The 25817-nt window shown below is 36.7% G+C and overlaps 2 protein-coding genes across 8 annotated transcripts in view; one reads left to right on the plus strand and one right to left on the minus strand.

Moving 5' to 3' along the window:
- The window catches only part of COL19A1 (collagen type XIX alpha 1 chain), a 336630-nt gene extending 315529 nt beyond the window's left edge, over nt 1-21101 (plus strand). For 2 of the 4 annotated variants that reach the window (XM_050789707.1, XM_050789709.1), the window contains exons 50-52: nt 3856-3984; nt 12559-12636; nt 12805-15053. In XM_050789707.1, coding sequence (XP_050645664.1) covers nt 3856-3984; nt 12559-12636; nt 12805-12932 — 335 coding nt within the window. In that variant the 3' untranslated portion in view covers nt 12933-15053. Of the gene's footprint in view, nt 1-3855; nt 3985-7983; nt 9373-12558; nt 12637-12804 lie in introns of those variants that run through there. The other 2 variants (XM_050789708.1, XM_050789711.1) reach the window with 2 other exon arrangements.
- A 706-nt stretch (nt 21102-21807) lies between these two features.
- Nucleotides 21808-25817, minus strand: part of COL9A1 (collagen type IX alpha 1 chain) — a 178234-nt gene continuing 174224 nt past the window's right edge. For all 4 annotated transcript variants that reach the window (XM_050789713.1, XM_050789712.1, XM_050789714.1 and 1 more), the window contains one exon: nt 21808-22768. In XM_050789713.1, coding sequence (XP_050645670.1) covers nt 22584-22768 — 185 coding nt within the window. In that variant the 3' untranslated portion in view covers nt 21808-22583. The remainder of the gene's footprint in view (nt 22769-25817) is intronic.

The raw sequence follows: 25817 nt of genomic DNA on the forward strand, positions 1-25817 counted from the left end.
CCTCTCAGTCTGGTCAGATTCTCCCGCGGAGACATTTCACTTCCTGCCTGGCTGCGAGCTCAGCTGCTTCAGATTTTCAGTTTGGAAGCCTGAGTCTCAATGGAGCCTGGGCTCCTCAGTGCAGAGGCAGACTACTACCCTTTTCAGATAATAATAAACCTTCAGCATCTTGCTAGGGATGGGGACAGTCACCTGCCCAGCTTTATAGAGAAAGGAATTTCAACAACTACTAAAACAGGCTTTCAATCCGTGCTCCTTATTTTAGTTCCCCTCTTTCACCCCCACTTCCAGAGGTAACTTGTACTGCCAATTCTAAGCCTTCTGAGGATTTTGTAGTTTAGATCAAGTTATTCCTCTACTTCTAGTCTAAGAGTTTAGTTGTCTTGAGTTTGCTAAGTAATGTATCACTCAACCATCTGGTTCTCACCTCCCAAAATTGTGCTGATATTGTCTCCTTTCATATGCTCCCCCATTCTTGTCTGTTTATGCCTTTAAGAGGATTGTTTTGCTAGGATTCAGGAGGTAGTTAAAGCAGATCCATGTGTTTAATCCACCATCTTTACCCATGATAGTTCAAAGCAACATACTCATAAAGGTGGCGAATGATTCAGACAGAGACAAATGAAGTGGTAACCACCTTTGGATCATAATGAACCACAAAATAAATATGAATCCACCAAATGATACTGTTGAATTAACAGTTAAAAATGAAACTAGAATATCATTATAAAAATATCACAGGAAATTACTCTTCTGATATTTTTGCCCTTTAGGAGAGAACTGTATTTAATTTTGATTTCCACATTTAGGAGACATTTATGGAAAAGCCCTGAAATAATGGAACCAAAAAGAGATTTACAAAATAGATTGTGAAGCCTATGAGTAAAAGTTATTTAACCTGAATGCTGATATGTAACAATATGACTGATTTCCCAAAGGAAATACTCATTAACTGCTCTCTGTTTCCATAATGGGGTAGCAAAATGAAATAAATTGAAGTTATACCAACAAAATGGATAATCAGACATTTCCATGGGCATTCGGAGAAGATTAATTTCTGTCTTTGAAATATTTACAAATTTTATCTGTGAAATAGTAGACACGGGCCAGATGACATGTGTGTCTTCCTTCCTCCTCTAAAACACGTAGTTTATCATCACATTAATATTAATGTCTATATTATAGTAAGGAGCCCATTCTCCAAAGAAGCCAAGCTTTGGTCTCATTTGTTAGAGTGACTGCTGTGGCTTTGCCTTGGCAGATGGCAAATGTGTGTTTGGTTTATGCATGCTTATATCTGAACTCTTCAATTTCCTGCCTCATTAGAAAGCATAGCCAAAAACAGTTTAATTGACTGAAGATCCCTGAAAACAGAGGAAAAGCAATTAAGAATAAAGGCCTTTACAATTCATTTGGATGCTCTGAAACATATTATTGTAAATTATAGAGCATTAGGGTAGGGTTCAGAAGAGGTAATTACCCTTATGCTAAATGACTGTTTCTGAGTGTATCTCAAAGCCAGATAATTTACAGCTAGAAGTAGTAAAAATAATTTTCTGTTTTGCTAAAAATATTACAAACCACCAAAGTACTTCTAAATTCAATTCATATATTAAAGAAGAAAAATTAGTACTGTGAATATTTGTGTTTCAACATTGAAGGTATTTAAAGAGACATGTTTCAAATTAAGAAAAATTGTACTGAAATACATCTCTCTTTTGAAGTGCAGAACAACAAATATTATGCAAAGTTTCAAACTGTGATTATTGAATTTCATATTTATTATAAGGCCCCAAGTTCATAATTTGATGTAATAAAGATATTATATGTACATTCAATATGATGATTTGTAAAACTAAAACTATATATTAATTATCTATTTGTTTTATCTATTAGTTACTAGAATAAGATGTATTAATATCAACCAAACATCCCAGGTAGATAGTGAGGTAGTAATACTGGAGGGCAGGTGATTTCATATCACTCCTTGGGACCAGCATCCATGAGATCCCTGTTGGCCTCCCATTCATCCTTCAGTCTACAGCCAGAGATTCTAGTCCTGTGCAGGTTGTGGTATGTTTCCATTCTGCTTGCTTTGTGACATGAGAATGTGAATGTAGGTGATTGCTTTTTGGATAATGACAGTCAATGCTTTATATCTATTGGGGCTTTTGCCTTAATAATTCTATATGAAAAAATAATTCTTTTTCTTTCTTAACCAGTATGGGCCTACATTGTTTTTAAAGGATTGTTTTAATTGAAAATTCATGGGAAAACAGATTTTCCTCAGAAGTAATTTACTCTTTATTTTAAAATTTACATAAAATAAAAGATACATATCTGTTTAAGTATGCCTTTGCAATTCAATTAAATCAACTAAACTGAGTGAAAAGACTGGAGAACGTGGAAGTAACTCTTTACAAGATCTATATGATTTGGGCTTCGTGTTTTCTAACCGACGGCTATAGTTTCTACTATGTTGTGGTCTGTCATTTGGTCTTTACTTACAAAATAAATACTAATTTCCTCAGTAAAAAAAACTTTTCTGGAAGATTTGTCTGCACCAAACCCAGAGTGAAGTTTTTAAATTAAATATTCATTCCTTACGACACACATGTATCTTTGAAAAACTATGTGTAAATTATTTCAAAATAAAACCATTTAAATTACTAAGAGATTTTTGAAGAAGTTATGCAAAAAGAAAAAGAAAAACTTCTTATCATGGCAAGGATAGAGCCTCCTCAAGTTTTCTGTTTGAAATCTAGTTGTTCATATATTAGATTTTTTTAATGTGAGGTATACCAAATATAAACAAACCAAGCAATTTTAAGAAAGACTCCAATGATAGATCATATTTATAATGGCCCTGGAATGAGTTAATGATTTTACCAAAATTAATTTTATTCAGTAGTAAAATATTCCATATGCTTTTTTTTTAGTTATCTGTTGCTGCATAAGAAAATACCTCCAAATGTTGGTGGCTTAAAACATTTATCTTACATTTCACATTATAAACGTTTATTATCTCACATTTTTTATGGGTCAGGGGCTTGAAGTGTTGCTTAATTGTATGGATCTGGTTAGGATCTCTCATGAAATTGCAGTCAGGATGTCATTCAGAGCTACAGTCATTTGAAGGCTTGACTAGGGCTGGATGATCTGCTTCCAAGTTCATGCACGTGGCCACTGGCAAGTAGCATCAGTTCTTCCCCACGTGGGCCTCTCCACAGGACTTCTTGGGTGCTCTCACTCCATGTCAGCTGCCTTCCTGCAATGAGTGATCTAAGAGAGAAGGCAACTAGGAAGCCACGATGTCTTTTATGACCTCATCTCTCTAGTTGCCCACTATTAATTCGGCCTTTTTCTTTTCACTAGAAATGAAAAGTCTAGCCCCCATTCAAAAATAGAATTAAACTCCAACTTTGGAAGACAGTGTCAAAGAATTCGTGAATATATTTTAAATTACCACACATACGTTCACAACCTTGCTGGAAAGTGCCTTAAAGTTATTAGGAAATCATTTTTTAATGTGAACCTAAACTCTCTCCACATGCCATTACCACAGGTTAGATTCCATGCTAGTGTTCTGTCCGCTAGATGGTTACATCTCAGAAGCACTGAAAATTCTCAGACTTTCTGAGTGACACAGCTGGTCTACATCTATACACAAACAACTTTGTGCAATTGATTTTATTTGTGTAATCAAAAAACTCAGCAGTCAGACCAGTTGGTAAATTAGATGTGCTTAAATTAAAAATTAAATCTTTTTGTTTGTTTGATTTCATGTATCTTGAAATTTTTTGACATAAAATATTTCTGTTCCATGATATATTATTTTTTCTTCTATACATGAAGAGAGGATGGCTGTATTCCTATCCCAGCTTAAGCTGCCGGCAGCAATGTTGGCTGCCCAAGCTCATGGGAGGCCTGGGCCACCAGGAAAGGATGGGTTGCCTGGGCCACCAGGAGACCCTGGACCCCAAGGTAAGTCTTCAAATGTAATATTGGCTTTTTGATTTTTAACCTTCTGTATTTATAACATGTTAGTCACAGTTAAGGAAAAAAGTATGTATGTATGTATGTACTTTATATATTACATATATACATATATGTAATATATAAAATGGTTTCATATGTAATCTCTTTATAATATTTGACATTCTAGAAGTAGATGTTTAACTATTACTACTTCAGATTTAAAACCAAATGAGAGTTACCTGGTATTCTAAATGTATTGTAATAATAATATTTGTTAAAACAATAACAGCAATAATGTGTGTTTATATATCATTATTATCTAGGAATCTTAGAATTTTTTAGGCCTCCCCTTTTGGTGTAAGTTAAACAAGTTTCCATCATCTTAGGATCTTAAATAAACTGAGGAAAGAGTTTTAGGAGACTCAAATACAAATAGTTATTTGGTTCTAAAATATATTTTTAAGAAATTTTAGAATCTTTCTGCTTTGAATAAAGCTTGTGGGTGGTAACTTGAATGTTAAAGAATTTTCCGCATGATTTCTAAAGTTCTTAAAACCCAACTTATATTGGCAAAAAATTTTGTTCCACTTATGACAACTTAACAAGAGACATTATCTTAAGTATAGCTTAACTAAATTAATCTGACAAAGCCATTTTCTAGAAGTATGATTTGCAATCCAGCAAAGTGGCCAAATAGGCCCAGGCTTAGAAGAGTCAACAATTCTGAAAGGGAAATATTAAATTCAGTGAGTACATATCATGAAAGATAAGACCCCAGGAAAACTGCTTCTTATTGTTAACAATGGAGGATCTCAGGTTCATTCCTTGAAATAATCAAAAGCAACTTGTATAAAGAAAAGAGGAAATTAACACTAAAATAAGAATGCAGTCCAAAATAATATATACACAAAGAAGTGTTTTTCTGTCACCAGTTTCCTTCCTACTGCTATTCTGTAATATTGAGCCTTGTTTTCTGAAGTGTCCCTAAGTGACTGATGTGCCCTTCCTCTTCTGAAGGAGCAACACCTGTTCAGTTCCCAGTAGCAGTGCCTGTTAGTATCCTAATATAACCTTATAACCTATAACCACGATTGCCAAGTCTTTGCGTTTAATTAGCACAATATAAAACAGGAACAGTTAAAATCTCTCTAGTTTTTTTAAAACCATACATATATTCCACCATTATCTTTAGATTATAGTGAAGTTTGGCAGATTGATGAAGGAAAGAGAAAATAGGATGAGGAGTAGCCCTCTTGTATACACTACTGTGTAGAGGGGGCTAATTATTATCTTTTGCTAGTTGGGTCTGTTCTGAAGTCAGAGTATATGAGACTGGCATGCAGATCTCGAAAGCTCATCTGAAAATGTGTAATGCCACAAGTCACATGAAGAATAAGCAGCGTTAACACCAATAGGAAGAAAACTTTGGATAGATCCTTCAAACAGTGGTAGTTTGAGAGGACAATAACAATGGAAAATTGAGATGATCAAGGAAAACAGCTCTGGAACTGGCGTCTCCTGTTCCACTCAAACACCTGGCTTCAGACACCTCACAGGTGCTGTGAAGGCCCATCTGGAAGGCTGTCAGTCAGAGGCAGTTCTAAACCCAGAGTATCAGTGAAACTTTTGGAAACAAGCCCTCTGTTCACCACTCCACTTGCCCTTCCTTTTGCAAAAGATTTCTATGGATTTTATCTGCTGTTGTGCCTCAAAGATTTAGACTACTTCTACTCCTGATAGGGCATCTGGATGCAATTCTTGAATTTGGAAGATATCCCCACATGATTTCCAGTTTCTTTGTGAACAAAGGTTTACTAAAATTGTCAAAACTTTTGTCTCTCCATTGGGTTTCTGACAACAGACATATCTTGACTACAACTTAGTAGATGTCTCCTTAACCTTTCCATAATACTTCCTTTTCAGTATTTGTTAGATTTGCCTAAAATTTAGCAACAAAAATAAATAAAACTTGCAAAACATAGAATTCATTTTTAAGGAATATTTGTTTCTTAAAAATATTTGTTTTTAAGGAATGTAAGTACAGTAGGCATGCTGTACTGATAATCCTGTTTAAAGGCACAGAAATCTCACTGAAAAGAAAGAGAATGAGAGGCTGCTGTTTAATTTTTGGTGCCTCTACAGAAGTGCACAAGAAATTGAAGGATTTTTCTCTAGTAGATAAATAGGTGTGACGCGCTCAGAAGATGAAGTTATACATGTAACTTACAAGCTTTGCTGTGCTCGATTTAAGTGTTTTTTTTTTTCAAAAAGGAAAGAAAAAAATGCATTTAAAATCACCAGTGACCATGTAAACCTCAGATGCTATTGTCTGAATTAGTCCTCTTAATGACACAGCATGATTGAGTTTAAGAAAGAGTTGAAGTCAGAAATGCAACATAGGTTGGGAAGAAAAGGTGGCTTCTGAATATGACACAGTGTGTTCTGCCACTCATCCATCCTGTCTGATGGTGGCTCCTCTGAAATTTCTAAAAGAGACATTTTGTTTTGTTTTGTTTTGTTTTCAGTGATTGTCAGGGAAGAAATCCATTTGGTTCCAAAATACATTTTTAAAAAATTTTAGAACCTTTCTGCTAATAGAGCTCATGGATGGTAACTTTTGAACTTTAAATAATTTTTCATGTGTCTTCTAAAGTTTTTGAAACCAAACGTTGCTTATATTGGCAAAAAACTTTGTTCCACTTATGACAATTTGACAATATTTATTATCTTAAATATAGCTTGACTAAATTAATCTGAAATTTAAAATTAAAATTAAGTGGTTGGTTTGAAATATGCACTACGAAGGCATGGGCAAGGACTTCATGTCTAAAACACCAAAAGCAATGGCAACAAAAGGCAAAATTGACAAATGGGATCTAATTATACTAAAGAGCTTCTGCACAGCAAAAGAAACTACCATCAGAGTGAACAGGCAACCTATAGAATGGGAGAAAATTTTTGCAATCTACTCATCTGACAAAGGGCTAATATCCAGAACCTATAAAGAACTCAATCAAATTTACAAGAAAAAAACAAACAACCCCATCAAAAAGTGGGCAAATGATATGAACAGACACTTCTCAAAAGAAGACATTCATACAGCCAACAGACACATGAAAAAATGCTCATCATCACTTGCCATCAGAGAAATGCAAATCAAAACCACAATGAGATACCATCTCACACCAGTTAGAATGGCAGTCATTAAAAAATCAGGAAACAACAGGTGCTGGAGAGGATGTGGAGAAATAGGAACACTTTTACACTGTTGGTGGGACTGTAAACTAGTTTAACCATTGTGGAAGACAGTGTGGCTATTCCTCAAGGATCTAGAACTAGAAATACCATTTGACTCAGCCATCCCATTACTGGGGATATACCCAAAGGATTATAAGTCATGCTGCTATAAAGACACATGCACACGTATGTTTATTGCGGCACTATTCACAATATCAAAGACTTGGAATCAACCCAAATGTCCATCAGTGACAGACTGGATTAAGAAAATGTGGCACATATACACCATGGAATACTATGCAGCCATAAAAAAGGATGAGTTCGTGTCCTTTGTAGGGACATGGATGCAGCTGGAAACCATCATTCTGAGCAAACTATCGCAAGAACAAAAAAACCAAATACCGCATGTTCTCACTTATAGGTGGGAATTGAACAATGAGATCGCTTGGACACAGGAAAGGGAACATCACACACCAGGGCCTATTGTGGGGAGGGGGTAGGAGGGAGGGATAGCATTAGGAGATATACCTAATGTAAATGACGAGTTAATGGGTGCAGCACACCAACAAGGCACATGTATACATATGTAACAAACCTGCACGTTGTGCACATGTACCCTAGAACTTAAAGTATAATAGAAAAAAAAAAAAGTAAAAAAAAAAACAAAAAAAGAAATATGCACTATGGAATGAGTCCTTTATTTTATCTTTAGGAAAGGACAAAAGTATAAAGGGGTTTTGTAAAGTTTCCTGTGTTTATTCTGAGAAGCAGGAGACATATAGACAGCAGTGAGAAAATCGACGTGAGACTGTGAGAAGTACACAATTCATGTTGAAAAAAGGAAGAGCCGATCCTACCGAGATTCTGATCGTGAAAGCTTGAGGATCCGCCTTCAGCACCCTGATCTCCGCCTTCAGCACCCTGATCTTCTTAAAGTGAAAAGAAAAACCATTCGGATTCTGAGTTGCATTGCCTCATTTGCCGTTTTTCTAAGTTTCCAAAGGGGTGGTTGTTGATGTCTTTTTTAAATTGAAAACACTTCCAAACAGCTTTTAAATTTTAGCCATCCCATGGGGTTCTGAGTATTGGCTTCCTGCTGCCTTGAGAGGACTTTTCTTGGTGTCCATTCCCACCTGGGGCTTGCAGCGCAGGGCCTCATGGCTGGTTCTCCTGGTTATGAGCTAAAATGTGCCACATCAGAATAAAAGAGACCCCAAGAAGCATGATTCAGCTGAGTTCCCCTATATAAACAGGAGAGGCGAATTTTCCTAACAGACCTTATTCTTTCAAGTGAGTTTTATGAGAAAAGACTTCACTTAAACTTTTTCTCAAACACAGCTGATTCTCCATCACCTCTTCCATTCAAGGAATAGATACCACACCTAAAGCCCTACTCATTTCAGAAGGAACCTCACATGTGGGGTCAGTAGGAAAAAACAGCTACATTCATTCCCTGCACCCTGCATCAGTTCCAAAAGGAGAGTAGTGGGAGTAGTTGTTCTTACTTGTGCACTTTTAAAGTAATTGATCATACATACTGTTTATAGGAAGCACTTGTGATATATAGATTCGACCTTTCAAATTTATTAGCATTAGGGGCTTTGGATATGGGAGGACATGTGAGTGTGTGTCAGAATGACTGAAGGGCACTGCTATCAATTGGTGGACCAGAAGCAGCGAGGCTAAACAACTTGTAAGGCACGAGGCAACCCCTAACCCCACCCCCACCATGCCCACCGTAAACAACTATCCCTCCTAAAATGCCAATAGCATCCATTTTCTGGCCTTTTTCCGGTATGTATACAGGTGCACGGATTTACAACTTTAGAAGTAAATCTCTGGAGTCAAAACTGAAATCTTCCTACTAGAAATAAACACAGTCTACCACCTGAAAAACTACACCAAGCACCAGGTTTCATCAATGACAAGTACCTCTAGATGCTTTCAATTAGGACACTGCTGGTGTTTTGTTTTCCTACATGAGCTACAGTTATATCAAGCTGTCCTCCTGTAGACTCTTTTTTTTTTGAGTCAGAGTTTCACTCTTGTTGCCCAGGCTGGAGTGCAATGGCCACAATCTCAGCTCACTGCAACCTCCGCCTCCTGGGTTCAAGCAATTCTCCTGCCTCAGCCTCCCAAGTAGCTGGGATTACAGGTGCCTGCCACTACGCCCAGCTAATTTTTGTATTTTTAGTAGAGATGGGGTTTCACCATGTTGGCCAGGCTGGTCTTGAACTCCTGACCTCAGGTGATCCTCCCACCTCTGCCTCCCAAAGTGCTGGGATTACAAGTGTGAGCCACTGTGCCTGGCCCATCCTGTAGACTTATTGTCTATGGAAATACATGTCTCTTTGCAGATAGACCTGCCTCTTCCAAATTTAAAGACAGGCCCACGCTGAAGAGATGAAACCCTTAATTCTATAAATGGGGAAAGGTGTTATTGACCTTGTTAGCATTCCTACCAGGAGTTTGTTATGAAGTAATAAAAAAAAAAAAAAAAAGGCCCTACGGCTTTATGGCAGCCCTCATAATGAATGAGCTTGGGACCTTAACAGGAAATTCAAGAGTAGAAAGTTCTCTGTACTCGTGCAATTCAGTCGCTTTATCTATTAATAACAAGTAATTATTAACCTAATGAACTGAGAAATTTGTGCAAAGAAATTGTTACATTTGACAGAAGGGTAAATGTTACCTTATACAAATACACAAATTACAGTTTCTTAATTTGTAATACCACATGAACTGAAATGCATGTGGAATAATATATTTCTGCATTATATTGCAAATCCGAGAGCTGCATTTAAATGAAATAGGTAAGTTTTAGCAAATATATTCTCCATTTGGAATTGTGTTAGAGTCTTGCTAATCCTCTTACTAATCAAAAGTTCATGTATCTTAAATTATTATTCTTTATTCCTCATATTTTTAACCTGTAATCTTAAGTACTTACTGAGATAGCCAAGGGTCAACTTTATAACTTTTCTGTAATAGTGGGACCTGAGTTAAATTATCAAATATACCTCAGGTAATAAATATTATTTTACTCCAGAAATGTTTAAGTAATGGATTTGGGAGGGTGCTTTCAAATGACCCTAAGTATACACATTTTTTCCTGCTGTTCCCATACGTTAAATGAAGGTCACTTATATCAAAGAAATCCTGGAAACATTTTAAATTTGAATATAGATCAACTAAGGCTGTTATGTCACATGTCAAAGCCACTGTTCTCTCTAGGGTCTAGGATTGTATTGAATATCTTTAACACAATTTTCAAATATAAATATGTGAAGGTTTCCTGCTGGTGGGTGTATTTCTGCTATATACTTCAAAATATTTTTAACATATATTCTTTTTTCCACTAGTTTCACGTTTTTGATCAGGTCATACATAAAAAGCAAAAAAAAAAGTGTGTGGTGATTCCATTGCCAATGTTGTTCAGATAATAATGTGCACATTGTATGGCCTAGTCAAAGTGAAAATGATAATCCTAAAAACTGCTATCTAATTCTCAACAATAATGGGAAATAATTGATCATACATACTGTTCACAGGGAGCATTACATTTTCTCCTCCTGCCATGTTCTACTGTAACAGCACACCTTTATGAAAAGGCACAACTAAGTCACAGCCTACTGTTTCCTACTGAGATGCTCTCCTACTGATATCTTTGCTGTGTGTCCACATGAGTCTGCACGGCTGCTCTGTCCATTTGGGACAAGGAGTGATCTTTAAGGGGCTGTTTAAGTGTGAAAAAGTTGGAAATAAAAACTATTTGCTGTCACTGTGAAACTCTTACAGCATGGAACATTTCATTCAGACAAAGTATTACATGGGTGCCAATGTATAAAACACAGATAAAAATGCTTTATGCTTTTTATAAGCAGGGATAATGACTTCTGGAGGCACAGATTTCTCTGTACTCTTGTGGCTCAGCCAATAGCAAGCATATTAAATAGTAAGAATAATTTTGTTTTAAAATATAGACAGATCTTAAACCTAATTCATTTTTTTTGAAATATCTTAAGCTGATGGAGTGCATTTGGGAGACTCTCAGTCTCCTCTTGTTTCCTAGCTTTCTGAAGCTCCTTTGGAGTTATACACTGCCACATTCAAACATGGGGTGGATGTTTAAACGTTACTTAGAGCAGATATAATGTTTATAGTCGATCATTTGAACACAGACCTGACTTTTTAGATAAGTTAACCCACATATACTCATGCTCTTGCTATCATTTATTAGAATCTTGAATTATTTGTTCCTTTCATTTCCTTTAATTCTTGGAATAAGGTCCATAATCCTATTATATTATCTTGTTCTCATTTTAAGAAAGACTCTTTCAGTATACTTCTTTCATTTAGCCTATACCTCGCCTTCAATCAGAATTCCTACTGAAGAGGGCTCACACAGCTTGTCATAGCTATTTGCAAGATTGATTTATTTAGGTATCATTTTCAGAGCCAAAATCTCGCTATCAAGAGTTTGACTAGGCCGGGCGCGGTGGCTCACGCTTGTAATCCGGCACTTTGGGAGGCCGAGGTGGGCGGATCACGAGGTCAGGAGATTGAGACCACCCTGGCTAACACGGTGAAACCCCATCTCTACTAAAAATACAAAAAATTAGCCGGTCGTGGTGGCAGGGGCCTGTAGTCCCAGCTATACTTCGGTGGCTGAGGCAGGAGAATGGCGTGAACCCGATAGGCGGAGCTTGCAGTGAGCTGAGATCCGGCCACTGCACTCCAGCCTGGGTGACAGAGCCAGACTCCGCCTCAAAAAAAAAAAAAAGAGTGACTAGTTGGGGCCGGGCGCGGTGGCTCACACCTGTAATCCCAGCATTTTGGGAGGCCAAGGCGGGCAGATCACCTGAGGTCAGGAGTTCGAGAATAGCCTGGCCAACATGGCAAAACCCTGTCTCTACTAAAAATACAAAAAAATTAGGCAGGAGTGGTGGTGAGTGCCCGTAATCCCAGCGACTCAGGAGGCTGAGGCAGGAGAATCACTTGAACCCAGGAGGTGGAGGTTGCCGTGAGCCAAGATAATAGTGCCACCGCACTCCAGCCTGGGTGACAGAGGAAGACTCTGTCTCAAAAAAAGAAAAAAGTTTGACTATTTGGAACTTTTTATAGCAATTGTATGTTTTTTAAGATCCTCATTGCCCTATTATACCTAATCTATTTGATATGTAAGTTTAATATGTGGTTAATGCAAAACAGTTAGCTAATATACTATTTATGTTAAGCAAATGTATCACATAATTATCACAGACTCAGAAAATGGTTCTTGTGTGTGCTGTGTTGCCATAGAACCCTTTTGGTGTGCCTCTTTTTTGTGTATTTCTCACTTAGGCTACAGAGGACAGAAGGGAGAAAGAGGTGAACCTGGAATTGGGCTGCCAGGGAGTCCAGGTCTTCCTGGGACTTCGGGTAAGAGTGATATTATCTTCACAACACAAGCAAGCCTTTAAAAATGAGAACCATGCTTCCCCCTAGGGTGCTTATATGTCAAGTCGAGTGATCCATGTTGGCTAGAGGGTGGGAGAGAGGAAGGGCCATATGTGATCTGCATTGTGATTTTTTTTTTAATGTCATTAGCTCTGGGTTTGCCAGGCTCACCAGGTGCCCCAGGCCCCCAGGGGCCCCCAGGACCCAGTGGAAGATGTAACCCAGAAGACTGCCTCTATCCTCTGTCTCAGGCCCATCAGCGGACAGGTGGGAAATGAACACACCTGAAGAAGACTTGGTTCCTGGTGACACCTCCTTGTCATTGGAGCTATCTTAATACCATCAAACCCTCATCATCTGTGGGTTGGGTTTTTTTGTTTGTTTTTTTTTTTTTTTTTTTTTTTTGGAGTAAGCCAGACATTAAAAGCAACCATTTGAATCCTATTCCTATAGCAATTGCAAATCAGCATTTTTTGATTTTTCCCAAATTCATTCCATATGTTTTGCTTTACAATTGCTATGATTTTTACTCAGAGTTTTATATGAAATATGCAAGTAAATCTTATCGTTAGTTCTTCTTCAAAAGGAAATTGCATCTTGTGACTTAGTAGACTGATGATGATATCCATTTTGTAGACTCATCAACATGTGGTTGGCCTTTGATTTCTGAATTTTAAAGTTTCAGACTTTAAGTTTTCTTGGTGTTTAAATTTACTATCATTGCTAAACATTTTGTCAACTTTTTTGATATAGTGCATTGCTCCTGTTGAATGTTTTTTGACTACTTTTTATAACTTAAGAATTTTTGTACCATCTACATCTATCCTACTTATGCAGAAAAATAGGCAATAAGAACTTCATTTTACAACTTCTGTTGTCAAAAACAAAACAAGAAAAACCACAGGAAACTGTTTTATCAGGGAGCCCAAACACCCAGCATAGCCAACTACTGAGATGATTTTGTTAATTCTGTATAATGATCTCAATTCAAAGCAATCAGCACTGGCATGAATAAGTGGTGCATGAAAAGGGAGTATCAAATTCCAGTTGTGTATGAGTTCTGCAAAGAAAGCCTAATACTCTGTGGTCCCCTCACTCAGTTTCTCATTTTGGTAAACAGAAAGCTGTTTTCCCTACAAGGTGCTTGGTGGTGAAGCCACCAAGCTGTCTTCGGTACTCTTAAAGCTTCAATGGCCTAGCAAGATCTTTGGGACCTTGTATCCATCATCCTTATGACCTCATCACCCTCAGACTTTAAGACAAGAAGCCACCATCAGAACAAAGGATGGGATACGTAACGAATGGACTCACTTGTCCTAGAAGATGGATGTGTAGTGTCAGCAAATGCATATTAAGAAGGTGAAACCCAAAAGCTCTTAAGGAGAATTATATTTCTCCAGAAGCTGCAGCAAGAGGTACAGCTCAACAAAGGAAAACCATAGGACCGAATATGCAACTAGTGCTCAGACCAAAGAGTTCACACCCACTCCAAAACCATGTCCTCTGAAAAGAAGCAAAAATACAGTGATCATCAAATGACTAAACAGTCTTTCTATTGATTAGCTGTACATTCATTGAGGAACTGTTGGTTGGCAGGCACTGATTCTCCAGAATAACTGGGCATGAGGATGTTGCAGAAGTTAGACAGTGGGTCCCACAGATGTGAGAACATGCCGCGAGAGCCTGCCAGCCACAGCAATCAGGACTCACTCCTCTTCAAGGAGCGGTGCAGATTTCAATTTGGCTAAAACAGGATGGGGGATGATTGCTTTTGTCTGTTAACTGAAAAATGAGTTTAGAAAGGCTAGCCCACTGAAGTTGGAAAAAGCTGTGAACAGAGTTGTGTCTGAGGAACATGCCTAATTTAAGGCAGGGTTTGTTCCAATGCATCCGTGATTTGAACCGGTTTTTCATTATAGATTAATGAACTGCTGGTCAGGTACTGTCTACAATGGCTGTGCATACCTACAACATTTTAGGTATTTCATATTGAATTATACTGTATATTTCAATTCCAAGTTTATTTATTTTATTTTCCAAGGTTATTTTATTTATTGTAAGCATTTTGACATTTTTTTTTCATTTTCTTTCTTGTGCAATACCTACAATGGTGCTGTGTTTTAAACTTACACAATTGGAACATACATATGTGTTTTCTTAGTAAAATGGTAATTTATCCCAAAAAAGTGTACATAGATCTAAAATTCGGTGCTATGTGTATATCTTGAGCTTTTAATTTGTTGAATTTCTAAACGCTTTCAATTTATCTGCCACTCATATTAATTTACTTGAATTTGTCATAAAGCTAAACATTGTATATGTTTTCAAAGATTATTTTTTCATATTAATTAATAGGTTGTTTATCTTTTTGCCTCTATGCTAATTTAAAAATATTTATTTTATCATTTTAATGTTTTCATGGACTTTTTTGCTGATGGTAATCAACTTTTTTTTGTTTTTTGGTTTTTGAGTTGTTCCTTTCATAGACATAAAAAGACAATTCATTTTCTTGTTTTATTAACTGTTCATTTTTATTCTACGAAATATGTCATGCATTCTTTCCTACAAATTGTATATTTAGAAATCTAAATACATTAATGCTTGACTTGTTAATTCTTATTTCAAGGATTTGGATTTATTCAGGTAATTTGATGGGATGGGTGATGCATATTACAAAGTGGACTTGTCACAATGACACAAACTCATTTTTTTGTAACTGGGAAATATGACTAAATTTGACATAACTAAACAGGACATAGCCCTGTTTCTCTAGTTATGTCATGGTACATGGTACAAGCCTTTCTGACCCTACTCTATTATTTACCTTCAGATACTTTTTCCTGCCTCAGCTCTGTACACATGATATGCAACAAAGGGCAGCAAGAAGTGCTGGATCCACCTAATTTAACACCAAATGAAGTTGAGATTTGGCAATTGCCCAATTCCTTTAATAAAAAAAAAGTAAATTATTTGGGCCCCAAAGTAGGGTGGGAAATTTTCCTCTAAATGACTTAATGGTTGCCAAATCCCTTGTACCATTTTATTCCATTCCAAAACATGTTTATTTCCACATAGATGTTAATGATGTTCAAAGCAGGGGAGAAGAATTATTCAATTTCATGAATTATCTCGTTTGCACTCCAGAAAACAACATACGTGTTTAAATACAAAATAATTATGGCTCATGACGACGATTAATATTAAAACTGTGATTTCCATATACAAGTATGTTTGAATTCCAATCTTACATTTTATACCAAGCTCAAAACACTTCCAGATAGAAGTCTTTCTATGCCAAGATTAAAGTATGACTTCAATTAATATTTATGGCCTTTGGAATCCAAAGAAAAACAGAAGAATAATTCATGAATTTGTTCATTGTTCTTTCCAACTGAAGACATTAACCATTACTTCTAACCATAACACAAACACAGCAGGTTTTAACCTTTTAAACTTTTCACTTTGCGATCAAAGTAACCCCGTAAGTTTATTTCCCTATTTTGTGATATTGTTTAAACTTTAAAATTTTAGTCACTTAAAGAACTTAAGCAATTATATTAAAATATGTTGTCTGTGAAAACTGTCATTTGATATTTGGCTTATAAAGTAACTTTTATGAATCTGTTTTATGAGTTAGGTAAGATTTAGCCTTTCTGCCATCTCTCTCATCTGTTGGGAACCTCTGATATACCTCCATATGTCCACAAGATGGTGTTTAAAGCAATTTGTTCAGAAGAACTGAACAAACTAACAGAAATACAAGGCTACGAACAGTTTAGTGGACAACTAAATCAGACTCTTGCCTTTGCACTTTTTTTTTTTTACTTTTGTAGATAATTTTTGTAGGTAATTTTTGTTAATTTGTTTTGTTTTCCTCATATTAAGCATCTTTATGAAACAGGCACAGTACCCTTTGGTTTGTTGACTGTTTTGATTTTATTTCTTTAGTGGATATATATGTACTTATACACTTAGTTAACATGCAGATTAACTATTCATAACTGTTTATACACCACTTTCATATTTTAGTGATCAATATGAAGACAGCTAAATAATTATCCTACCTTTTAGACAGGACAGATACTCTTTCAACAGACAAGAAAAAAGATTTAGCTTATCACAAGAAGTAGACAATTTATAAAACTACACAATGTCTAAACTCTATATTGTTCAGTGTACTTAAAATTTTACAATTAGATTTGTATAATGTTTATATTTTTCTAGAATACATCACTATTTACAAAAGTACGATTAGGAACACCTTTTTTTTTTTTTAAGTACCATTTTTATTTTCCTAAGACTAATAATACACTGGGATTGGGAATTTTTCAGTTAACTGTTTTGCTGAAGTTGTTTTAATGGATACTCAGAAGAGTTTTGCAGATTTGTCCATTGCTTTTGTTCTTAAGTTATTTTTCACATTTGTCTGTATCCACCTTCTGAAGACACACAAGTGTTTACTGTCACGGTTTCCCAGCGTTATTTCTTAATATTTGAGTGTTGACGCATTTTTGTACCATCCCCCTTTTGTACCATCTCTGCTCACATAGATTATGCAGGCTTTGAAGAGGAAGAGATGCAGAAGAGAATTGAATTTGTATCTTGTATGCCTACATAATTCAAAGTGTCTTAGAACGTTGAATAGTGTTGATTTATTAGTTGGCTGGTAAAGGTAGCATTAATTATGTTAAATTTGTTCAACTACTAAAAGTCTCAGGCAATAGGACAAATGAGTGTCATCATTTTTATTGTGTGGCATACCTGGAGCTAAAATTCAAACGTTTTACTCAACAAAATCATGCTAGAGTAACTGATCAATTTGGTTAAATTGGATGAAGAACCAAGTGAACACAGAGAAAACTCATCCAGACAAGTAGACCCAGCACAGCAAAACTTTGCCTGAAAGATAAGACAAGCTTTAAGACCAAAGCTAAGTCTAAGAAAATCTAAGTGGAAAAAAAAACTGCAAGTTCAGATCCAGTAGTGAGTGATGTGGTACAACTGGAGGAGTTAGTTATTTGCTTCATGAATTTGTCAAAAGTGAATACTAATAAAGTGGGAGGCTTCACTAAATGAGGGGGTAAATAAGATTTAAGTTCATCAGAAGTGTGTGTATTGTGTGACCATACTAAGCTTCTGGGTGTAAGTAAAGATGCTGGCTATTTTACAACTTTTTATTTTATTGTGTTAGGTAAAGTACATTTTGGGGATAAATGTTTCTCAGTGCATTAATGTCTTTAAATTCAGGTTGTATTTGGCATATTTTACAACTATTTATTTTTAAATAACATTTAGGGTGTGTTTTCCCCCATTTTGTTTGCTCTCTATCTTACCTCATCAAACTCTTTAAGGTTTAATTGAATATACTCATGTTAAGTGCAATGGCACTAGTTTTATTCAAAATCCCACATGGGCGTAATGCTTTGAGGCCTTGATTCCTACGTGTTCATTATACATAATGAGCTTGTCACCTGTCTCAGCAATAAAGGATCTGACCCTATGTCAAGGAAATCTAAGGTGCAATTATTAAGGCCACATCTACTCTTCATCACTTGCCATGGCTGAAGCTCCACACTTCAGTCCATTCTGTTTGGTGTCAACCATGGGGATGCTCCAGAAACACTCTTGGCTAACCATGAGCCCCACAGGTGTCCAAGGAACCTTAATTGGTCTATTGCAGGGTTCATGTTTATACCATCATTACAGTTTTCTTTGTCACATGAATAAGCTTTCAAGCTCAGCTTGAAATAATCAAGTTTGTCACCCATCTCCCTGGGTTTATAAAAGCCTAGTTCATAAAAACCCTAGTCTAATTATTTCAGAATGAGAATTATAAACAGAAACAAAAGCCAGAAAACAGGCAGTCCTTTGGGACTTTTGACCCCCAGAGTGATCATCTCACTAAAATCATATGAGACTTTTTGCTATAGAGGTCCCTGAGGGAGATAAGAAATAACACAATTAACTTTTCTCATCCATAGAAGCTTTTACACCATGAGTGATAAGGCAATAGGCAATAAGTAGTTAAATACATAGCAGGTTTTCTTAACAGAAATTAATTACATCAAAATGTGCCAGAGGATTTATAGGTTTACTTATACCGGGTAATAACTTACATAGTTCTTAACTATTCCTATCTTCAGGCCCCCTTTGGATAAATTAACTAGGTGCTCTAAAGAATATTGTTGTCTTTTCACACACATATTTTCAACTTAGAGACAAAATGGAATTTCAAATATATCTCAGAAAGAGAGGTAGTTTGTTGGAGACAGTTTCCCTCACTTGTTCTCTCTCCAGCTATGTTTTGATAACTTGGAGTCAAGAGTAATTTGTGAAGGCATGTTAAGCAGAGAGTTAGCATGAATTACCATTTATTAAAACTAAAAGTAATTTTCAGTTAGCAGCATCCTCTTCCTGATAGCCAGATCAATCAAATATGTTACACTTCCTCTCGTTGATCATTCAAAGAGCACTTAAGCATGTGTATTTACAGACAGGCATTACTACAGTCAGCCCATTTTGATTTAATAGTTCCTCAGTCATAGGTACTTTATACTGTCATGCCCTGGATCACAACTCACTAAAGAAGACTGCACAATTGAAAAGTATTTATTTTACTTTGTACAAAATGACTTGACCTATGTTTATTGAACACAAGTATTCTTTTTAAAAAAGATAATTAAAATCATTTATGTCAGTCACCCCTCTATAAACAGCAAGATTGCAAGTTTGCTAGTATTTTTTCCTTAATACTGAGTTTTCACTTCTTTTGTCAGGCTACCAGCAAATATTTTAAAGCAATTTTCTTGATATTTGGAAATCAGTATTTCTATTGGTTTTCCACCTATGTTGATTTACTTAGTTTTTTTAGAGACAGGGTCTTGTTCTGTCACCCAGGCTAGAGTGCAGTGGCGTGATCATAGCTAACCATGGCTTCAAACTCCTGGTCTCAAGCGATCCTCCAACCTCAGCCTCCCAAGTAGTTGGGACTTCAGGCGCTCACTACCATGCCTGGCTAATGTTTTAATTTGTTTTTATTTTTGTAGAGATAGGAGACTCACCATCTTGCCCAGGCTGGTCTGGAACTCCTGGGTTCAAGCTATCCTCCCACCTTGGCCTTTCAAAGTGTTGGGATTACAGGTGTGAGCCACCATGCCCGGCCTTGGTTTACTTTTAAACTCAGAGACTATATCTCAGAAACACTATAATCACCAAAAAATTTAAAAAATACAATACAGGTGATCTTCTAAAGCAAGAATTTATATTAAGCTTATTTCAGGTGGCAAATCAGATTTTACTAATGATGTTTAAGAACAACAATCTTGGTTCAGTCAGCTTGAAATATAAAGTATCTAAATAATCAAATCAGTCACCTATCCTGATATGACTACTCATTCAACTCTTCTGCTGTGCAGAAGCCAATTACCCAAAACCATGCCAGTGAATTTATGTGCTCAATCAGCCTAGGAAGTGATTTGCATAGTTCTTAACCAACATGTCAGATATTTGGGTTGAAAATCATATCATACTGCCATAGAAGCACTGGCTAGAAATAAATCAGGAATCATTTGCCCTTAATTAACATGCCAGGTTCGAACCAACTTTATTTATTTACACTCTCCTCTCTCAGTGAATGCTCTAGTTGCCACTTTGTCCAACTTTCAAAAATATCTCAGAGAGGATTTGAGATTTCTATTTTGCTAGAGAGACATACTTGGTCAGATTCAACATTTATCAACTCTCTTTCATGGAGAGAATTTGCTGGGGGCTTTTCCTTACAATTTCTAAGTCAAGTATCTTCTGCTTCTGTAAACTACTTCACTTAACTGAAATTTATAACGAATCATTCCTGCCATTTGGAATGTGGTAGTTTTGCATCATCTGTTTCTAAGTGGTTGTTTCCAATGTTGCTGACTGTATCTGTGGAGCTTGTTGTACAACCTTTACATAACCAGGTTTGTAGAACAGCTGAGTGAACTGTTCTTTGACATTTTATTTTTTTAATTGTCTTATGAATATTATAAAACTTAGAAACGTTTGATTATCTAATTTTTCTTTTATTGTATTTGATTATGTCACTCTATTTAAAATAAAAGCACTTTGGTGAAAGGATAATTTCTATGCATTTATTTCATTATGTGTCACAGCTCCTGAAAAAGTTTGCCTTTTTTTGTATTGTTTTAGGGAGCTATAACAGAGACCTTTATTTTCAAAAATAATGTTCGAAAAAAGGGAAAGAACATTCAGTCTATGTAAATAGCACTGATCTATATGGCAAAGAATCTTCTTAAGCAAAATTCATGCTAGAAGCATAAAACTAGATGCTGTAAGCAGTTTTAAAGAAATCCAAATACAGATTACATAATGATTGATTTAATCAAACAACTAGGACTAGAATTTTTAAATGTATAAAATACACATGAGAAAAAAATATAAGTATTATATTAGGGCTCACTCTCCTTTGACTTGACAGAATTTAGTTCCATAAACTAAAGATACTATGTTAAGCTATTGTTCTATGCCCCAGCACAGGTTACTCGTAGGCTCTGTGATATAAAATGAATATATTAAGTCTGTTGGATAGTTAAGTAGATGTTAATGAAACAGCAAGTCAATATGATTACATAAATAATAATAAAGTGCTTAAGTGGTCAGGAAATACTTGTTAAGAATACAGTGCTTTAGCTGAGCTACCTTTGTAAAATTTACAAGAAATGGTGAAACATAAATCATGTTTGCAATAAAGTTCAGAGTAGGAGGGAGCTAACAAACCATTGGAATGAACGCAGTGGTTCTTAACCTAGAAATAAAGCAAGGCTAGACTGAAAAGAGTCCACGAAATCTCTGAACTACTATACACAAATATAGATGCATATGCAGCTGCACATCTTTCTAGGGAATTAACATTTCAAAAAGGTCCATGAAGCTCTCCCCATACACACTAAAACACACACACAGACACACACACACACACATCTCTCACAGGGTAACACCCTCTGTGGAACAGCTTTTTTAATTACTCTGTGGAAAAAACACTAATATTATAAACATACGCCTATAGAACCAGTAGTTAAGTAACGTTTAATGTATCTAAATAAGCTCAGTAGCTTCTTTTCATTGAACATGATTATTTATAAGAAAACATGCAAGAGATTAAGAAACCATATTTATTTCTTCTTTGGTACAACCAGAGATGTTACCTCAAACCTTTAAAATAAATAATCTCATCAATAAAATTTGTGAATGCCAGAGTATTAAAATTATTTCTTTGCTTTCACATAGAAGCAGTCAAAATATTAACAGGTTTGGGGTACAGTACATACAGTTCAACAAAAGTTCAGGCTGAAGAAGAAAACCAATACGTGACATAAGGAAATCATTTTGGGCGATGTAGCCCTTTCTTACTCCAGAGACAGCACATCGATGGGATTTTAAGCACCAATTCTATTGAATGTAGTGGGGTTTTTTTCATAACTAGTCTAGTAATCCTCTATATAACTGAAACAATAATCTGAGAACAACATCTAAATGAAAATAACTACTGCAACTGAGGTAAACCAAACAGTTGTTTTTGTTTATTGGCACAGTGGCCCACGATAAGACACATAGGTATAGCACACTAAAGCTCAAGATCCTGGGAACAGGAGTATAAATTTACTCAAGGGAGGTGTTTGGTTTTCTTTCCTTTTTTTTTTTTTTTAACTGATGACTCTGCTGTCTTCCCTCCAAGGGAAAGGAAAGAGAGCTTACTGAATAGCACCGTTCTTCTAAATGTGATTGTCAAGTAGGACTTCCGTAATCATGCTGAAGGTAATACATTGGAATCATGCTGAAGGTAATCATCTTTGCCCCAGCTTTGGGTGGTGTTTCTCCCCCAAGCTCCTTCACCAGGCGTGGTTCATGCAGAGAGTCATGCAGCACTAAGCCTTTCACGGGTCAGGCCCTTTGCTAAATGCTCGCTGACCAGCCTGCATGGTGCAGGAGGCTGGCTCACAGAAACCGGGAAGCCCAGGAGGTCCCGGGGGTCCAGGCACGCCAGGAATTCCTGCCACCCCGGGGGGGCCTCGTTCACCGTCTCGGCCATTTCTCCCATAGCTGGCAGGGCCTGGGTCACCTGAAACACACAGAAGATTGCACATGTGAGCAGGAGAATCCTTATCGACGCAAACTGGCAGAGGGCACTGGACCCTCACAGCTCAGCAGTGCTGAGATAAGGGGCTTAACAAACGCTTTTGGAAACCATGGATGATGACTGGTGGTGATTGGTGATGAAGATGATGATGATGATGATGATAATAAGATCCCTTCCTTGGACTTGGGTTTTCTTGGAAATAAAAAGTAGAAAGAGACCTTAGTGTCTCTAACCCACATTTCCATCAATAGAGCGGCACTGTGCACCATGGTAGCCTCCAGCCACAGGTGTCTATTGAGCACTGAAATGTGATGAGGCCAAATGGAGATGAACTAAGTATCAAACACACCTGGATTTTAAAGACTTCATATGAATAAAAATGTAAAATAGTTCATTAAAAAGTTTTGTGCCTATTACATGATGAAATGATCTTTTGCACACAGTGGGTTAAGTAAACTATATTGTTAAAACTAATGTCACCTGATTATTTTTACCTTTTTCATGTGGCCACTTGATTTAAAAATCATACATGCAACTCACATTTGTGGCTCACATTGTATTTCTTTTGAATGCAAGTAGCAGTATTCCTTACTTCTAATAGTTGAGCAACATCTGGGCAGGGAGAAGTATAGTTTAGTGGTTAAAAACACAGGTTTTAGAGACAAATAGCTTTACATTCTAGCCCTATCATTTATGAATAATGTGACATTAGCAAGTCGCTAATCTTTCAGTTTCTTCATCTACAAGATGCTATAATGTCTTCTTAATAATTAAATTCAGGCCAGGTGCAGTGGCTCACGCCTGTAATCCCAGCACTTTGGGAGGCCAAGGTGGGCGGATCACCTGAGGTCAGGAGTTCGAGACCAGCCTGGCCAAAATGGTGAAACCTCATCTCTACTAAAAATATGAAAAAATTAGCCAGGCATGGTGGTGTATGCCTGTAGTCCCACCTACTTGGGAGGTTGAGGCAGGAGAATTACTTGCACCCGGGAGGCAGAGGTTGCAGTGAGCCGAGATCGCGCCACTGCACTCCAGCCTGGGTAACAGAACAAGACTTCATCTTAAAAATAAAAATAACAATAATAACAATTAAATTCTACAATTGAAAGCACCTGATAAATAGGAGCTATTATTATAATTATTGAGATATTATTGATTAATATCTTTTAGAAGGCTGTGCCATGTGCCCTACAAAATTTCATATTTTTCTCATGAAGGGTGACCCCAACATGAACTTTGCCATAGCAGGTTCTTTGGGGGACATTTCTTGCTTGTCTTCCTTTTGTCGTGTTTAAGGGTTGTACGTTGCCCTCAATGGGGCACACTCTCTGAGGCACAGCACCCCATAACAAAGAGGAATGTCTGCTGAATGTTTACCCCAATGCACCAGCAGCACTTTCACACAATCATTGCAAAAGTGGTGATGAGAAATCGTGTAAAACAAATTGTGTATGCCAAAATAATATAGGGATCCTCATTCCATCTCAGCCATCTTAACTTGGTCTTTCAGCCAAAAAGCTGGAAGCCAAATCCCCATGTTCAACTACATATTTGCTTATATTTGGTTACTTTCCTTCTTTCTCTGTGGTTCTTACTTTTCTTTTTCTATTTGAGTAGTCCTATTACATGTCTTTTGTTGGTCTTACTATAGGAATATGGTCTTATTCAGTGGTCTTATTACATATATCTCACATACTTTTAGAAAGAAGGTAGGTCAGAGATCTCGTTTTACGTAACATCTCATTCTTCCTCTGCTGCATACACTTCGATCCACACAAAGCAATGTCATAGGGCAATATATTAATAAGTTTTAAGGGGGAATAATTATCTTTGAATAATTATCCATCTCGAAGCTATAGATAAACAGAGATATAAGTCATTTTCCCTAATTTACCCCATACACTTTCATTCAACTATACCTAGTTAGCATGAAGCAAACCATTATGTGTTTTCTTTTAATGATGAGGCCCCTGAGAAAGCGTCTCCCTAATCCCCAGCATCTGTAGATAAAGCTGTAGCAGAACGATGCCTTCAGCAGCACCTGTTAAGATCCTTAACACCAGACGCAGTTAAAGGTGAAGTTGGTTTTTTTTAAGGTTTAAACGATGAGCCAGATCTAAATCTGATTTTCATGCACCTTATCAGTAGGAATGTCCCCACTGAGACACACCAGGTGTGCCTTAAAATCAAATCAAGTTTAGGAGAAGGAAATGCCCAGAGAAGAGGTAGAAAACCAAATGAGCACAGGGGCTGGGATGGTCACTTAGACCAGGGGTGGGCAAACTTCAGCTCATGAGCTAAATCCTGGTTTTGTAAATAGTTTTATTAGAACACAACCATGGCCATTTGTTTACATATTGTCTGTGGCTGCTTTGGCATACCAGGGCAGAGTTGAGTAGCTGCAATATGGTGCCCATAGCCAAATAATCTGATCCTTCATAAATAAAGTTTGCTGATCCCTGATGTGATAAAGAAATGAGCCTGGATTAAGAAATTCCCCCACTGTTTTTATGAGATGGAAACGTAAAGGACAAATGCAATGAAATTTGGCCACTAATATTCCACATAAGTGTTGGGGAGACCAAAGGGAGGAGTGAGGCCTGTGGTGAGCTGGAAAGTGGATGCAGGCAGCAGCTCTTCTCCAGCTAACAGCTGCCATCGGGGAATACAGGCCAGTGTTGCCAGAACTTCTGATAATTTTCAAGAGAAGCCAGGAAGCTGAGTTTTTAAATAAATATCTCCCAATGTTTAAATGTTAGCAACCAATTCAATTTTTTTTCAACATTTGTAGAGCCAACCAAAAACCTTAAGTTTAAGAGAATTCATTCTCTAATACACAAACAATATTAAAAAGCAGAAGGATAGCTTTTTAGATTTTCACATTTGGTTCCCCATCAACACACTCCAGGAGAAGTTTTTCTTTTTCTTTTTTACCTTGCTGAGTTTATTCCAAATTTCTGCTTATCCTCTGAGGGAAGGGTTGATGAAGCCATCCTGTCTACCCTTGATTTATTTTATGAAACGTGCATCT

This window comes from Macaca thibetana, chromosome 4, assembly GCF_024542745.1.
Source record: "Macaca thibetana thibetana isolate TM-01 chromosome 4, ASM2454274v1, whole genome shotgun sequence".
Classification (NCBI taxonomy): domain Eukaryota; kingdom Metazoa; phylum Chordata; class Mammalia; order Primates; family Cercopithecidae; genus Macaca; species Macaca thibetana.